Genomic DNA, 17,824 nt, shown 5'->3' with positions numbered 1-17,824 from the left:
AGAGGGTGGAGGGAAGTAAGATGGACGAAAGATAATATGAATGGAGGTACAGTAAAAGGAATGAAAGGTGTTGTAGTTAGGGGCCGAAGGGACGCTTAAAAGAACCTTAGGTTTACAGCCAAACCTTTGCCAAGATAAAATCTAAAGATAATTCACACGCCCCAAAAAATGTCTCCTAAGATGACCCACAAATATATAAGACAATGATTATGAAACTTGAGTTAAGATTACGCAAAACTGTTCCTTAATAATGAATCTGATGCCAGAGTGAGATAGCTCTCTCTCTCTCTCTTCCCTAGAAATGCCATCGAGTCGAGAATCGAGACGTGTCACCTTTAAGCCTGGGCCAACCTTTAGAAGGCACTCGAGTGGGTGGGTGGGCCATCTGCCCTTTTAGGACAATGTCTGTTGGTCTTCAGGGGCCTTGGCCCTTAACAGCTCATACGCAGCTATGAGGTCAATCAATTCTCCTTTATTTGAGTAATTTACTTACATTTTTATCCATTTATGTATTAGTTTGTTAATTTATTTTATCTTTTATATTAACTGATCTCTCTTTCTGTATTTCCTGTTACCTTTTGTTACTTCTTTCAGATGAACACCTCAATATTCTGTGCAAGCTTCAATTGCAAGTCAGTGGCCCCTGTGGTGGGCTTCTTGTTCCACATCAACAGGGTTCTTCATCTCCTGAACAACAACAACAACAACAACAATAATAATAATAATAATAATAATAATAATAATAATAATAATAATAATAATAATTCCTTCCCCAAACGTGCAGGTAATTTCACATCTTTACCCAGAGACCTGACAATAAAGAACCTGAAAATAACGAATGCAAGGAAACACAACGACAAAGAAACAACAAAAATGAAACAACGCAAATAAAACTTCCAAGACATCCACAAGGCTTCTGGAAAGGACGACTGCAGCAGCAGCAGCAGTAGTCTCCTGCAGAAGGGAAGGGAGGCACGACAACAATTCCCCAAGACTCTCCCTCTCCCTCGGACGCTTCCTCCTCCTCCTCCTCCTCCTTCCACCACTTGGGATCAGAAATTCGAAGAGGATTCTACTAGTAATAGAGTCTCTCACTTTCCATGATCTGGGGACGTGAGGTGGAAGTGGGGGTGGATTAAGGGGTAGGGGTATGGGAGGTGGGGGGAGGGGAGGTGGAGAATGGAGGAGGGGTAAGGGAAGGGGAGGGGATGTGGGGGAAATGGAAGGGGAGGGGGGAAGGGAAGGTGTAGGGGTGGAGGGGGAAGGCGTAGGGGAGGTGGGGAAGGGGTAGGGGAGGTGGGGGAAGGGGTGGGAGGGGATACGTGAAGTGGGGGAAGGGAGGGAAGGGAAGGGAAGGGGGAGGGTTTTAACTGACCAGGACACCGAAGGAAGAGAGTGAGAGAGAGGGGTGGGGGGAGTTAAAGGGATATTCAGCTAACCCAAGACTTAAGATGCTGGTTAAGCTTCGTCGGACAAATGTCAACTAATTCTTCCTCCTCCTCCTCCTCTTCTTCTTCTTCTTCTTCCAAAGCTTTATTCCCTAAGCGAGGTCACTGTTTTATCTAAAAAGGCTTTCCCAAGTGTTTCTACATTGTGTTCCTTCTTTGTCGTCTATTTCTTTTGTCTCTCATGCCTGACGAGTCTCGTATTAGCTGAGAAGAAGAAGAAGAAGAAGAAGAAGAAGAAGAAGAAGAAGAAGAAGAAGAAGATTAAGGACCAGCACAAAACATGAGACTAAGTCTACTCAGTCATTGTATATGGCAATATCACTCTCTCGTTTCCCTTAGCAAAATGGCCCTGAGATTGGCAAGAGGAGATTTTAACAAATAAAAACTCCCTGTTTATTAGTCATCTGGTCATGAATAAAACAAACAGCTAATAAACAAATAATTAAATGATATATCTTCCCCTTTTTCGGACACTAATACCGAAACCAGATGTAGTAACAACACGACATATCGTACGTTGGGGAGGCAGAGGATTCAGGTGGAGAGAGAGAGAGAGAGAGAGAGAGAGAGAGAGAGAGAGAGAGAGAGAGAGAGAGAGAGAGAGCATAAAGCATTGCTTGAATGCATTATTATTGTCTATCACGAATAACTAATCTGCACAGTAGGTGTTAACTTCTAAAATGACTTTGACCTCTGGTTGCATGTATTAGGTAAAGGTCATTTGCTGAGGCACAACTTGTCAACGAGGCTTTCCACGTGAGGTCACAAAACCCCCATTAACCTCTGACCCACTTAAAACCCATTAAAGGTAAAGAAAAAGCCGGAGAAAAATGAGCCAATGATTGCAACACTAACTAAACCCCATATGTATTTAGCGATAGAAAGATAATCGCGAATATTAATACCTTTTGAGAGAGGCAATTCCATCTGGCCATAGCTGTTCATATCCTTTTAAACATAAACATGCACAAGCATGTACAACAACAAACACACATACACGAACACACAAACTACTTCCATTCAGGGTAATTTTGAACGCGAAAGTGTCTTACGGCAGAATTGCGTGATAAAACCTGAAATAAGAGAATTTTTTATACCTTCTGAAAATTTCTGAGAGCGAGAGAGAGAGAGATAAAGAGAGAGATTAATGAAAGTACTCAAGAGATTACCGATGCTTTATTACTGTTCAGAATGCGTCTGTGTGTGTGTGTGTGTGTATATATATATATATATATATATATATATATATATATATATATATATATATATATATATATATATATATATATATATATATATATATATAATAATATATATACAGAATTACTAACAGACGTTGTTGAAACTGGATGGTATCGAGTGGTGTATTTATTCAGAAAAAGTTACAAGTGTGCGTGTGTGTGCATGTGTAACAGCAAAACTAAAAGAGATTTTATTTATACATTCCATTTCTTTTATTTGTACAGAATAAATGTGTCACCTGAAAGTACATAAATGTGATTGATGGGTGTTTGGGAATATGATTTGACGCTGGTGATTTGTCAATAACAGACAGTGTGTTGATCTTCATTCATGTGAAAAAAGGGCTCTCTCTCTCCTATGTTTTATGAATATCTCTCTATCTATCTCTATCTCACCTTTTGTGCACAATTTCTCTCTCTCTCTCTCTCTCTCTCTCTCTCTCTATATATATATATATATATATATATATATATATATATATCTGTATATATATATATATATATATATATATATATATATATATATATATATATATATATATATATATATATATTATATAACTCTGTAGTATGTCCAGGAAAGGCACTCAGTACAGCTGATAGTTTATTCCTAATGCCGACGTTTCACAACTACATTGTTGCATTTTCAATGAAATGAAAATGAAAAAACCCACGGCCATCCACACGGTACAAAAAATGAAAATGTTTGCAACGTTCCCTTACCTATATGACGACAATTTTAGGAAAAAATGTCTAAATTTATTTCAGAAAGAACTGCCTGCACTGAACCTAAAATTAATCCCCAAAAATCCTTGCACCATCGGGTCCTTTTCCAAGCTCAAGGACAAAGTTAGTCCGCTGTTTACATCCAACGTCGTTTACAAGTATACTTGCCCCAGGTGTAACCAGGGGACTTACGCTGGATGTACCAAATGACAGCTGAGGGTATGCATAGACGCCCATAGAGGAGTTAGCTTCCGAACCGGGAGCAGATTGTCCAACCCAGAACAATCCAACATAAGGAATCATTCGAAATTATGCAAAACATCCATAGACAACAAAGATTTTCGAATAATAGGACAAACACAGAAAGACAGTGACTTAACAACCTTATAATCCATAATGATAAAATTAACAGTTCCCTCATTGAACACCCAAACATCATCCACTCAGCTGTTTATTGCTTGATGGTCCTATTTGCCTTATTGTTACCTTGTCTTCTCCTTTTTATCTATTTGTGTTTTAATTTGTATTTTTCTCTCCTTCTTTCAAGTCTTGTTGTAGTCCCGTCTGGGTAGGTCTTTCTTTTAGTGTCATGGTGCCTCTGATATTTTAAAAGAATTAGCATTTTAAATGAGACAATACTGTAGTGTTTTTAATCAGTTGTTGTAATAAATGTTTTTATGATTAATTATTGAGTCAGCTCGCTGTTTTTCAGCCTTGAAAATGCAACAATGTAGTTGTGAAACGTCGGCATTAGGAATAAACTATCAGCTGTATTGAGTGCCTTTCCCTGGACGCCTACGAGTTATGATTTCGAGAGCTGCAGCTCTGGTGTTGGAGTATATATATATATATATATATATATATATATATATATATATATATATATATATATATATATATATATATATATATATATATATATATATATATATATATATATATATATATATATATATATATATTTGTAATCAAATATTATTTCATCTTCAAATGTCGACATGGAAGAAAGATGCGGTGACAGTGGAGAAGAGGACTTCTTAAAATTCTTAGAAGGTTCATCGACAACGCCTCACAATAAAGATGATTTGGAAGTATTGCACTATTTTCAGGACACGAGTAAAAATCTGTCTTGTTTACTACGGTACCCTAATGTACTGAAAGTATTTAAACGCTATAATATTCCTCTTCCATCATCAGCTCCCGTAGAAAGATTGTTTTCATTTTCAGGAATGATACACAACCCTAAAAGGACACATTTTTCTGATGCAAAATTCGAACAGCTTGTTTCATTAAGGGCGAATGGAAAACGTAATGAGTTTTGGAACATACCCCCTCTTGGCTCTTTTTTTGGGGGGAGGGTTATGTTTTTTTTATTTTATTTTTGTTTTTTGGTTCATGGTTTTGGTTTTTTGGTTTGGAATATACTTATAAGCAGAAAGTGTCTTTTTTTACAACCTAATGCCTACATGTTGCAGTTGCACAGTAACGTTTTTAGGTGATTTTTAGTGATTTTGAAAATGATTTTGAAAATCACTTAAATTTACAGTTGATTTTCGTGATTTTGATCAAAATCACTGATTTTGATTTTAAAATCAATGTTTTGGGGTGATTTTGATGTCCAAAATCACTAAATTTAGTGATTTTGCCCATCTCTGGATGCATGTCCCCCTCTCTCTTGCCAAAGGGGGGAGAGGGATTGACAGTGACAACAACCAACCAATTTTTACTAGCAAGTTTTATTGTCTCCACAACTATTGGGTTCATCTAAGCCTTCAAAGTAACCATGCAAACTCATTACGTTAAGCCCAGAGGTCTAGCAGTTGCAACATCCCAGATGTCCAACAAGCTACAGGTGTGGGATTCCTTCCTCAGCTCTTCCAGACCAGGTAGGTATTCCTGGCTGGGCAGATCCAACCAGTCGGTTCAGAGAATTGCCCAGACTACCCCCACCAATGGGTAAGTCTCCTATTTAGAGAAAGAAGGCTTGTATTTGTGTAGGAACAAAAAGCAAATATTTTTAGTAATTTCCATTTTTCCTAAAATAAAAACCTGAAGGTCTTTGCATTTACGGCCCACCTCAGCCACCCCTCATTCTGGAACCTGGGCCAAAAGGCAAAGTGGGGTACAGACCGACGAGGCAGGGCCCAAGCATGGGGGGTGGCACCCGGCAGTCTGGGGTGCCCATGTCAGCAGTTTATTTATTTTAACTTTTCTTTTTAGAGAATTAATAAAAGCAAAGGATGAAGGATGCTCAAGGGGCCCATACTCCCCTAACATCACTATTGTTGTTATTTATTATTTTTTCAAGTTTAATAACTGATGATCAACTCTATTTTGGGTACTTCCACTTACTCTTGCAATGAATTCATACAAACTAATTGAGTTGATATATTCCTAATACTTCACTGAGGCCTGTGGTTGGACACCTGAATTGTGCAAGACCTGGGATGGAGGTGGTGGTGTGAGGCTCCCAGGGGGAGTGGGAGAGTGCGGGAGGGGCACCCTTTTTATGCAAGTAACGGGGCCTGAATGGGTGATGCCTAGGCCCTGACGAGTGGGCAGGGCTTCCCCCCTCCCACCATTGGCAATTCATGAAAGCTGAACAGCCGTTCCAGCTCGAGTCTGCAGGTTAAATAACCAAGTACAGAATTGCAGGTTTATATGTTAGGAAAAAATACAAATTACTTTAATAAAAATTGGCTGTTTTGAGTCCATCTTTTAGATGACAACAGAATTCCTGTATTTTGAAAAAATGTAGTTTCATTCCTTTCTAGGAAAAGCTCTTGATTATTTCTCAGGTTAAGGGAAAATCTGTTTGTTTTTATTCAGTGCAAGGTCACTTTAATGGTAGCTGTTGTAAGTAAATTGTAGTACACCATATACTGACACTGCTGCTTCAATATTTACTTCAAATGGTACAAAAGTTAGTTGCAAAAATGTGGGGTTTACTGATAGGCAAACATTGTGGCGAGAGTGTACAAAAATACAATTGGTTTGATACAAAACACAGGAGCATGTTAGTTTATCACATGCTGTGAGGCGATTCAAATAGTATTTGATACTAGACATGAGAAACATAAGCAATACAGGCAGTCCCCGAGTTACAATGGTGATCCTTTCCTGAGGCAGCGACGTAAGTCGAGTACGCCTTAAGTCAGATCTTAATAAAAATAATAATAATAATAGTAATAATAATAATACTGTATTCTTTATTTCAACTCACACAATCTGGATACATGAGATAAAACGCTAAAAATGACAATACACATAATCTACATACACAAGATAAAAAGATAAAAATGATAATTGGCAATAAATACAGTACTTAACATTAAAGAAATTATAAAAATGAAAAATTTAGTAATTAACATGTAATCAACAAATCAAATGAACTTTGTACAATGTAAATTTAATCACATAGTAAAGTACTTAAAGGTATTGCCTGTCCATACAACACAAACAAAAGACTAGGTATTGCATTAGTTCTTGTCCACTTTTCATTCAGTCCCAATCATTAAAACAGAATGCATTGGGGCAACGTTACTTCATACCCATATAAGTCAAAGACACAACAAAACAATTAGGCATTGCATTTAGATCTTGTTTTGCTGCTCATTCAGTTGTAACCATTGAAAAACTACTGTATGTGATATCTGTAAGTCTCTCTCTCTCTCTCCACTCTGCAGGTTTAAAAGCTCGTTATCAATTCAGGCAAACGTGAAGTGTAATCTTTCTTTTTAGCCTTCAAAGGTAATGCCAATTGCAGTCTTGCGTCTCTCTCTCACTTTTGCCAGCAGCACTCAAGGATTGATTTCCATACCTTAGAGAACTTGGCCTGTGTCACCTTGTTTCTATAAATTGCTCACATTCGGAGTAAGAACTCAATGTATAATACGTGATAAAGTAAATATCCTTTAATGGACAGTAATTAATATCATTGCATCAATCAGTATTTTCAGTAAATATAGTGCAATACATATTTAAAAGTTGTTTCAACCAGTAATATAAGATAGGTTAAGCTTCAGATGCTTTGGAAGGAGAACATTTTTTATGTCACACCAAATAAATAACAGAATGAAGTGTTTATTAGATTTTTAATGTGGGAATAACAAAGTGCAGTACAAAATAGTGGCTACAATCAATATCAAAAAGCATGTGTTGATATACATGTATGTGAATACATATGCATTTACATACATTATAATACTTTGCATTTGCACATTTCTCTTTCTCCCCAAGAGTTATTCTTAACGAAGAAAAGAGATTTTTCAAGTTTGGCCCATGTAAACAGTTCTGGCAATGTGAGAGAGAGAGAGAGAGAGAGAGAGAGAGAGAGAGAGAGAGAGAGAGAGAGAGAGAGAGAGAGAGAGAGAGAGAGAGAGAGAGAATTTCAATGTTAAAATGTTTATACATTTATTCAGTAAACAGTATTGTACCGTTTGGTCTTCATTATGTGTACAATACAGTTCTGTAGATTATTCTGCATTGTTTATAAGTATACACTGTACAGTACTGTAGTCACAAAATGAGCTAAAAAAATTGAGTACAAAATTATAACTTTCATGATACTATAATTAATTATTTGGATTCTTACCTAGTGTTAAGTTAGCTTATATCTTCACGCCATTAGGTGCGATTGGCATACAAAAAAATAAATAAATAACGCTTGGCTAACATGCCAGGACTGTCTCTGTAATGACCTGTTTCTCACCAGGTGGTGTTGGAATGTTTACGTTCTTGTCAGAATTCTTCATAACCACCCACTTAGATGTGGGGAGGCTGGGTGGGTTTCCACTTTACCTGCAGGTAAGTATCCAAATAAATGATTTTATCATGGAAATTATCATTATTTGGAATGCATCTTACCTGATGTTAAAGTTAGCTGACTACCACATTGAATGAGGATGGTGGGTTAGTGTGACCAAGGAAACAATGTTCAACCAAGCAAACTGGTTGAGGCTGGAAATGCCCATGGCTCCATGGCCTCTTTACATAACAACTGTCCAATTTACCCTCCCAACTCTGAACTTCTATGTGTGAAGAGTGTGGGGAAAAGGATATCAGAAGTTGATAGAGGTAAAAAGGTACAAAGTATCCTTCCCCGAGAACCATCAGTACCAAAGGTTCTTCCTGGCGCTTTGCCAGACACTTCTGAAACTCTGCACACGGCCTTCTGAGGAACCACACAGCCTACTTGAACTGGGAGTTCAGAAAGTCAGTTATGGTTACAGGTGTAATTTTCCACTTAGAATATGAGCCAGATCACTGCTGAAGCATAACTCAAGAGAGGTTTGGGAAATTCTATATGGAACTTCATGCAAAAAAGGCTGTAGGGGCAAGACACTAGAGGGAAGACTTAAAGGATAGTGCTAAGAAGTTTCTAATCTCCTGATTCGAGACATCTTAGGTGATGACCTTAAACACTTAGGGGTTAAGGAGACAATGATGGGACACTTGTTAAAAACAGCTACTAATAGTTGAGCAGGGCTACTTTACATGACTTCTACACAACTGTTTCCATTACTTTACTACAACTGAGTTGTAAAAGGAATAAGACACTCCTCCCATTAGCCTCAGAAGTAGGTCTATCAAGGAGAGGTTACAACTCTTGACGAATCATCATAAAACTGCCTCTTCAGGCCTGATATTTATAGCTATTATCATCATCATTATCTCTCATAAAAATCTACATGCATACTTACATATACATACATTTCTACATATGCATGCATAAACTTTACTGCACACACATGCATATATACTGTATATACATAACATCACCACATATATATTACTCTTGCAGTAATCGAGCTGTAGTGCTGAGAAGGAAATACCAAAATCGCACGTACTTCCACCTCACAATTAGGCCAAAGTACCTTACCTATCAGAGGAGTCTTCACTTCCTTGGTCCAAGAACTTGAAACTTGCAAGTTGAACAGAGGAAGGTGAAAAAACTTATATCGTATGCAAGTCCTAACCCAGCTCTTAAGCAGCTTCAAAACCTGGAAATAGATGTAGCAGCATCTGAGAACAAGTGTTAAAGGATACAGTTCTGAGATCGCCTCTGTTGTTTAGATTAAGCCAGCAACATCCTGGCACACTGTCTAGGTTGGTTGGCTCCTAAGAGCTCACTCTACAAACACAGTTGCGAGGACACTACACTGTTCGTGTTAGGAGCAGATTTCTGTTTCAACTGTTTATCCATTTCCCAGAGGCTCTACTTCCATGATAACTCTCTTTACCATAATTAGTGTTAACTTCTTACTCATTCTGACAGGAGCCAAGGTAGAAGTTAAACTAAAGAGCGCTGGTTAACGGATTCTTCTTGGCAAAAGGAAGTGGAAACAGAACAACACAAGCTATGCACCGCTTAAATACTAGAGGAGAATCAACCAAATCACGGTCAAAACCCCTAAAGTCTAAATGGAGAAACTATGATGGAAGAAAACGGCAATCTATGGACAATGCTGGCGAGGCAAAAAACACCAGAGAAGGCGACATACCACAGAACATCAGCAAAGATGTCACAGAATGCCGCTAGTAAGCATTGGAAGGGGCGAACTGGTGCTGGATTTCTGGGTGGGGAAGGCAGAGGATTCTTGCAATACATTACCACATAACTGTGACGACGGTCGGTGCCGTCTGCACAACACTCATGAGGCGATTACTAAGGAGCAAGAGCTGTTCTATCACCAGGCTAACTCACTCCAGATAAGTAAGTGGCGGAAGAGGAATAGCTGCTATTACGAAAAGGAATAACTGTCACACGGTCATGAATACGAGGCAACACGGGAAAACTGAGTAATGGGGGGGAAGGGTTATCACCCGCTTGGAGGACAATACCGGGTGAGCAAATGATAAAAAAAAAAGCAATGCACAGCTCAGAACTACTCAGACAAAAACATATGTCTGTATTCCTAAATAACTCTACAGTTCACACACATCTCTATCACTCTTCATAAAACAGATGACAAACGAGCCAGCGAACGTGAGCGCCAAACTACCTAACAACTCATCTGGAGAACATGCCAAACCCGAACCAGAGAGGTGGTGAAGGGCACAGACCTTAGTTCCAAGACATGCCATGGGTCCCTGTCTGCGGAGAAGACCAATGGACCCAGGCCAGTCCAGGGGCGGGCTTCAGACAGATGTTAAGTCTCCAACACCTCTCTCTCGTGGAGGAAAATGAAAAAGGTTGATCACTATGGGTGGGGGTCTTCGCCCTAATATATATGGTCAAATTTCTAATCATAATAAAAGAATATGTCTCAATTACCTATTATTTTCCTCCTGAACCACATAGGGAGCAAAAGAAGGCAGAGCAGAAGGAGTGAGAGAGGAATTGACCTAGGCTACCAGGTAGGCTAATGGAGGAAGAGAAGCAACACCGGAAGACAAAAGAAGAAGACTGAGTAGGCTTATGGTGTGCCTTAACGAATTGTCTACTTAAACTGTCCGCCTCCAGCATCTTCCGATACTTCACAAAATTTTCATCCTTTCATCAGATCACTCATTATCTTCACATCAAGAAAACCACACTCGTGCCTTAACAGCTAGGCTAACATATAAACTACGTGGTCAGGCACCACCAAAACATTTGGTTTTCACAAACTCTTTCCTATACAGCCTAATGCTTTAATCCCTGCTTGTTGTAGATGACATAATGCAAAAACAGAAAAAATGCACAATATCATACAGGAGAAATTTAGCCAGAAACCATCATAATTATTACTAAACCAATTCACACTGTCTGCATAAGGGCACAGCATGAAGAATCTGACAAGAACATAAACAATCAAATGCCACCTGGTGGAAAACAGGTGATTACAGAGACAGTCCTAGCAGGCTAGCCAAGTGTTATTTTTTTCATTCTGTATGCCGATCACACCTAATGGCGTGAAGGTATAAGCTAACTTTAACAGTTGGTAAGTTTCATTCTGAATAATTGACATTTTACATCCATGAAGATTTTTCTTACCATATCCACAACTTACCAATCTCCACAAGAGCCTTGGATATATTACGGCAGATAATCCAGGGGTTTACTGTAAATGGCTACTTTCCCAAATAAATTCTCATATGAAATATTAAAAGATGTTTCCTGGAATGTGCTCTCCCTCATTCTTGCACATGAATGGCTTCTTTCAAGTATGAATTCTCATATGAACTGAAAGACTTCGTTTCTCAGAAAATGCTTTCCCACATTCCCTGCACATGAATGGCTTCTCTCCAGTATGCATTCTCATATGAACTGTAAGATGTGGTTTCTGGGAAAATGCTTTCCCACATTCCTTGCACATGAATGGCTTCTCTCCAGTATGACTTCTCATATGAACTGTAAGATCTGGTTTCCTGGGAAATGCTTTCCCACATTCCTTGCACATGAATGGCTTCTCTCCAGTATGCATTCTCATATGACCTGTAAGACTTAGTTTGTGGGAAAATGCTTTCCCACATTCCCTGCACATGAATGGCTTCTCTCCAGTATGCATTCTCATATGAGCTGTAAGACTTGGTTTCTGGGAAAATGCTTTCCCACATTCCTTGCACATGAATGGCTTCTCTCCAGTATGACTTCTCATATGAACTGTAAGATCTGTTTTCCTGGAAAATGCTTTCCCACATTCCTTGCACATGAATGGCTTCTCTCCAGTATGACTTCTCATATGAACTGTAAGACTTGGTTTGTGGGAAAATGCTTTCCCACATTCCCTGCACATGAATGGCTTCTCTCCAGTATGCATTCTCATATGAACTGTAAGATTTGGTTTCTGGGAAAATGCTTTCCCACATTCCTTGCACATGAATGGCTTCTCTCCAGTATGACTTCTCATATGAAGTATAAGATCTGGTTCCCTGGAAAATTCTTTCCCACATTCCTTGCACATGAATGGCTTCTCTCCGGTATGACTTCTCATATGAACTATAAGATTTTTTTTCTGGGAAAATGCTTTCCCACATTCCTTGCACATGAATGGCTTCTCTCCAGTATGGATTCTCATATGAACTTTAAGATCTGGTTCCCTGGAAAATGCTTTCCCACATTCCTTGCACATGAGTGGCTTCTCTCCAGTATGGATTCTCATATGAACTGTAAGATCAGGTTTCTGGGACAATGCTTTCCCACATTCCTTGCACATGAATGGCTTCTCTCCAGTATGACTTCTCATATGAACTATAAGATTTTGTTTCTGGGAAAATGCTTTCCCACACTCATTGCATATGAATGTTTTCTCTCTGGTAGGATTTGTGATATGACTTTTTAGATTAATTTTCTTGTAAAATGCTTTCTCACAGTCAGGCTTCTCTCCATTGTGACTATGCCTTCTTTCTTGTTTTAATTCCTTTTTGCAAGTTGGTGGATCTTTTTCATTCACTACTGAATTAACTTCATCTTCATTAGGCTCCCAGAATACCTCTGGCTCTATTTTGATATCCATCAGTGAATCCACAGACAAAAAGTCACCATTACTGGTTTCACTAAAGGCAGCCATGTTACTGTTTTCTTCATTTATGGGAGGGTGTGATAATGCACCTTCAGTTTCACTTTTCAAATGTAATTCTAAAGAATTTCCTGGATTCATTTTAGCCTTTTGTCCTGTCCTGTTCTGTAATGACAATGTGTTCAATTGACAACTCTTAACACAAAATTGTTTACAAATGATATTATCCAATAAATCTGTTATAAATTAAGAACTACAATATATTGAAGGACTACAACCAGATTTTATTGCTGATGTATGAATCTAATATTCAGAACAGATTTTACTTCTTGTTGTAATTTTTAAAATAGGAGTACAACAATTCACTGTTATCTCTTACACTTTAATGTAATGTTACATGTAGTACCATCAAACACACAAGCATTTCCAAAATCTTGATGCTGCTCAAAACTGACGAAGGAAGGAAGGTTCTTCTGAGGAAGAATCTGTAATCAAAGAATGCAACACAGAGTTAGGAAACATAATGCCAAAAATGAATCAAAATAAATAAAATTTAATTTAGGTTCCTATGAAGGTCTGTGTTATTTGACAGTACTATCCAAATAATAATACAATCTAACCAAATGTTGTCCAGACACAGCATCAAAACATTCCTGAGGCAACAATGCAACAACAGATTAACAGTTAATACTGACTCCCTCCCTCTCAGATCTGTAAACCTTCTTAGCTTAACATTACAGTATTACTTATGAACATATCCTTATTAATAAATCAAAGGCCAAGAATAGAAAATGCAAGAGACCAGCATAACAATTTTCTGGGGTAACAGCAGGAAGGGTACAGTATACAGTAAATGCTTAATTATATGTGATCCAGTTATACATAACACCATATTATCCACAGATGCAGTAGACACTAAGAAGAAAAATAGCATGGGTGAATTGAGTAGTAATTTCAAGAGAGATGAAAAGTTTTCAAATTAGTTTTACTGATTCTTACTACAGATACAATATATGAGTAGCTGTTAAGACCAGCAACACTGATGACAGTCTTGGAAAGTAGATGCTGCTACATTTCTCAAATATGACAAATTTTTTTCAGTTCAGAGCCATACAAACCAGAGCTTTTTATGAAGGAGTATCTTTCAGTGCAAGTTGGAAATGGGTTAACTGGTGGTTAAGAAGAGTGAGTAAGGGAATTCCCCTCACTCACCTGCCATCACCAAGCACTTCTTCTTTTGGCCTCATGAACAAAGAGGGCTGGTTGAGATGGGAGATATGATATAAGGTTTTGGTTTGTATAACTATGAAAATTTCATATTACAGTATTTCCTTGATTACTGTACCTGCATATGCACCGTTTGCAAATTGGCATTATCCACAATTAACTCCAGCTCACCAAAATCTACATGAATGTATACATACATAAATAAAAACAAAAATAGTAAAATGTCTTTTGGTTTTCAATACTGCAAGGGTGGAAAAACTACAAATTTTTAGTAATTTGTATTTTTCCTTACATGGAAACCTGAAGGTCTTTACATGTGGATATACTTCCAGCGCGAGCTGGGAAAACAGCCGTTCAACTTTAAACAGGTGGTTAACTATTGACAGTAGAGTGGGAGTGCCGCCCACTCCCATCGTTATACATTTATTTTACATTTTGGCCCGGGTAGCAGAATGAGGGGTGGCTTGAGGTGGGCCATTTATGTAAAGATCTTCAGGTTTGTATGTTAGGAAGAATACAAATTACTTTAAAAATTTGTAATTTGTTCCTACAAGTATACAAAACTTGGGTCTTTGCATTTGAAGACTTACTTCTTGGTGGGAGAATTCTGAGTAAATCTCTGAGCTGACTGGTAGTTCGACTCTCCTGAGCCTCCTTCCTGGTCAAGTAATGCAGATGAAGGAGTCCTGTGCCTCTGACCGCCACACTCCTGAGCCTTTCGAATTGATGGGTATGTATAGCATCAGTGATCTGAAAAGGGCTTGGATGAACCCATACTGTCGGAGGCAATAAAAGGCTAATAAAACCAACAGGTTTTCTTTTATTATCAGCCCCTCTCTTCCTTGCTAGAGAGAGGGGAAGGACTTGCATCTATTAACGTACTGACTTAAAGATTATAGACAGAGTACAGTACTCAGTTATGTAGCTCACTTGCATCACATGGCCGTCCAGCACGCGATGGTTTGCCAACCGTACCCCTGAACTACGGGCAAGGAAGGGTATAAAAAGAGAAAGGGAGGAGGCGTGTCACTCACTCTCACTCTCTCTTTGCAACAGAGCACCTTAGGCGAGATGCTACCTGTGCCTCTAGGGGAGCTAGGTGAGCAACACAACTTATTTAGCAGCCACCACATGGAAAAATAGTACCCAAAGGTAGAAGGATGTGAATTTGGTTTTTTGTGACCAAGCTCCAGCCTTTAGTACTTGTGGAACCAACAGGTTCTTCCTGAAGGCAATGTCCCTAACCTCATGAGGTCTGCTCAGAACATACTCCTGTCTACTTCGTCAGACATAGATTACATTCACTTGATGGTCTTATGAAGCCAGAAAGAAGTTGTGTTCTTGAACGCTTCTTTCTTGGTTGGGCCAATACTAACAAAGAGTCGCTGACACTTGGGCTTGAGATGTTGAGTCCTCTTAAGATAGTACCACAGCACCCTCACTAGACTCAGTAGTATCTCGTCTCACTCACTACTGTCAGTATGTTGCCCATTTTGCTTTTAATTTTTATACCTTAGGTCTCCAGTTTCCTCCTCACCGGTCCTTCAACTGCTGACCTGTTATTACTGTTTAGTTTTCTTTTTTGGTTGGATGTTGCTTATGCCCTGCCCGCTGTCGAGGATTCCTCCTGTGCTTCCACACAGGAAGAAGTCAGTGTGTTTCTGAGCTATATTCCGAGAGGTTGAAGATTTGCCTGTTGCTGCTACTACCATTATTAACAAATATTTTGGATTACCTGCCCTTTTGAGGCAGCTGTGTGGCGCTGTTCTTTCCTGTACTGGAAGGAGTTTTGCATCATATTCATCCACACCTCTGGCTCAGTTTATTGATAGCTGGTAAGGTACCTGTGACCTTCGAAGTCGTCAGCTTGACTTGATCACAGCGTTTTGGGCATTACTACTACTGTTTTGGGCCCTATTTATCCCAACCACCTGGGATAGCTCCAGACATGGAGGTTGATTTGAAATGATTGAGGAGACATTTAGATTTTGAAGCATTTATCCATGTATTAATTGTTATTATTAAGTTAGCCTGTATTTTTGTTAGACTATTCTGTGTTTCTGACCTTCTCTTACTTTCTGGGCCTCCTTTTTTGTGTAAGTGTTTTGCCTTCTGACATAACTAGTGTGAGTGTTTTGGTTTTGTTAATTAAGGGCATTTGGTGTTAATTTAATTTATGTAGTTATGAGGTTCAGGTGTTACTTCTATCTGAGATTTATGTATTAAATATTAAGTGTTTTTTTTCTGTGTTTGTTTGTCCCTCCTGAAGAACTTTGCACACTCTGAGGTAGTTGTGCTTCTGATTCCACCCACTGTGGACTTCAGTGCTGGTAAAGGTGATTACTGAATTTAAGTTATTGCTATTAATTAGCGTAGTGGAGGTGTCCATTACACTACCAACCAGGTCCTTTAGGGAGGGGTCTGAGAGGGGACTCGAATCTGGTGTCAGGGACTGAAGGATTCTGAGACTTTGCTATGAATTCTGGAACAAATTCGAACATGACAGATCCCTACTCCTCGAGGGCTAGCATCGAAGGCCATGTGGCTCGCCAACTCTCCTGTCCAAGCCCTCTCTTCCTGGTCGTGTAGAGCAAAGGAAGGAGAACAAGCAAGAACACAGTCTTGAGGGCCAGATCCCTGTCCGATGACTCTCGTAAGGGAGGTCAAGACTGTTTGAAGCTTCCCATCAGCATGTAGATCTCTCACAAGGAAAGTAGATCGATGCCCTTAACCTTCACAGTCTGGGCTAAATATATATCAAGTACTGTACACCCCTAGACTGGGCTAAAGTTAAGGATGGCCAATTAAAAAAAAACACTCATCAATATAAAGAGGAAGATATGCATATGCATATGGTATAAGAAAAAAAATTCTTAAAATTTTCTATACTTTCCAGGGGAAGTTGAAAGTGAATATTTCCAACCTGGTGTGGGGATACTTTTCCAAAAGACAATTGTGAAAATATGCTAATTTTACTAAGTTATGTGTTTTTTCTAATAGTTGTTTTATTTTATTAAATCAAAAATTTTTAAAGTAATTTGTATTCTTCCAAACTATACAAACCTGAAGTCCTTTACATTAGGAATTACTTTTAGTGAAGCTGGAAACGTTCCAATTTGCATTTTGGCCCAGGTATCAGACTGAGGGGTGGCATGAGGTGGGCATGAACTATAATGTAAAGGACCTCAGGTTTGCATAGTTAGGAAATATACACATTACTTTAAAAATTTGTGATTTGTTTCTACAAGATATACAAACCCTCAGTCCTTTGCATTAGGAACACTCACTTGTTGAAGGGAGGAATCTGAGTGACTCTCTGAAATGACTGGACTTTCACCACACAGGATTCTCTTCCTGGTCGATAGAGCGAGGAGGAGTACCGTGCCTCTAACATACCGATCGGAGTATAGGAACTGCATGATCAATTGTCAGACTTCTGGGCCTTTTTGAATGAGTGAGAGAAATGTAACTTCATACAAAAATAGGCTAGGATGACCCCATAAGTCGGTGACAGTAAGGCAAATATGAGTACAATAAGTCCCCGGGTTACAACGGGCTCAGCTTACGACGTTCCGAGCTTATGACTCTCTTCAGACACATTCATCGTATTATTTCCCAGTTTATGACACGTTCCGGAGCTACGTGCTTACAACGCCGATCCAATGGAAGAAATATGGCTCCAAAATGGGAAAATGGTCAGAATTTTTTAGTTTTTTTTTATGAAAAACTCAATAAAAAT

General features: G+C 38.8%; 1 protein-coding gene across 1 annotated transcript; it reads right to left on the bottom strand.

Annotated features, from left to right (window-relative positions):
- Nucleotides 1–6,347: 6,347 nt before the first annotated feature.
- LOC136853342 (zinc finger protein 260-like) lies at nucleotides 6,348–17,824 on the bottom strand. Its single transcript, XM_067128705.1, has 2 exons — nucleotides 13,238–17,824; nucleotides 6,348–13,023 (listed from the first exon to the last, which is right to left on the bottom strand). Exon 2 carries the CDS (start codon nucleotides 12,997–12,999, stop codon nucleotides 11,560–11,562), a length of 1,440 nt encoding a protein of 479 aa, XP_066984806.1. The 5' UTR covers nucleotides 13,000–13,023; nucleotides 13,238–17,824; the 3' UTR covers nucleotides 6,348–11,559.

Source organism: Macrobrachium rosenbergii, chromosome 27 (assembly GCF_040412425.1).
Source record: "Macrobrachium rosenbergii isolate ZJJX-2024 chromosome 27, ASM4041242v1, whole genome shotgun sequence".
Taxonomy (NCBI): domain Eukaryota; kingdom Metazoa; phylum Arthropoda; class Malacostraca; order Decapoda; family Palaemonidae; genus Macrobrachium; species Macrobrachium rosenbergii.
Note: the sequence above shows the minus strand (reverse complement) of the source record. Positions and strands in the feature narration are given on the sequence as shown.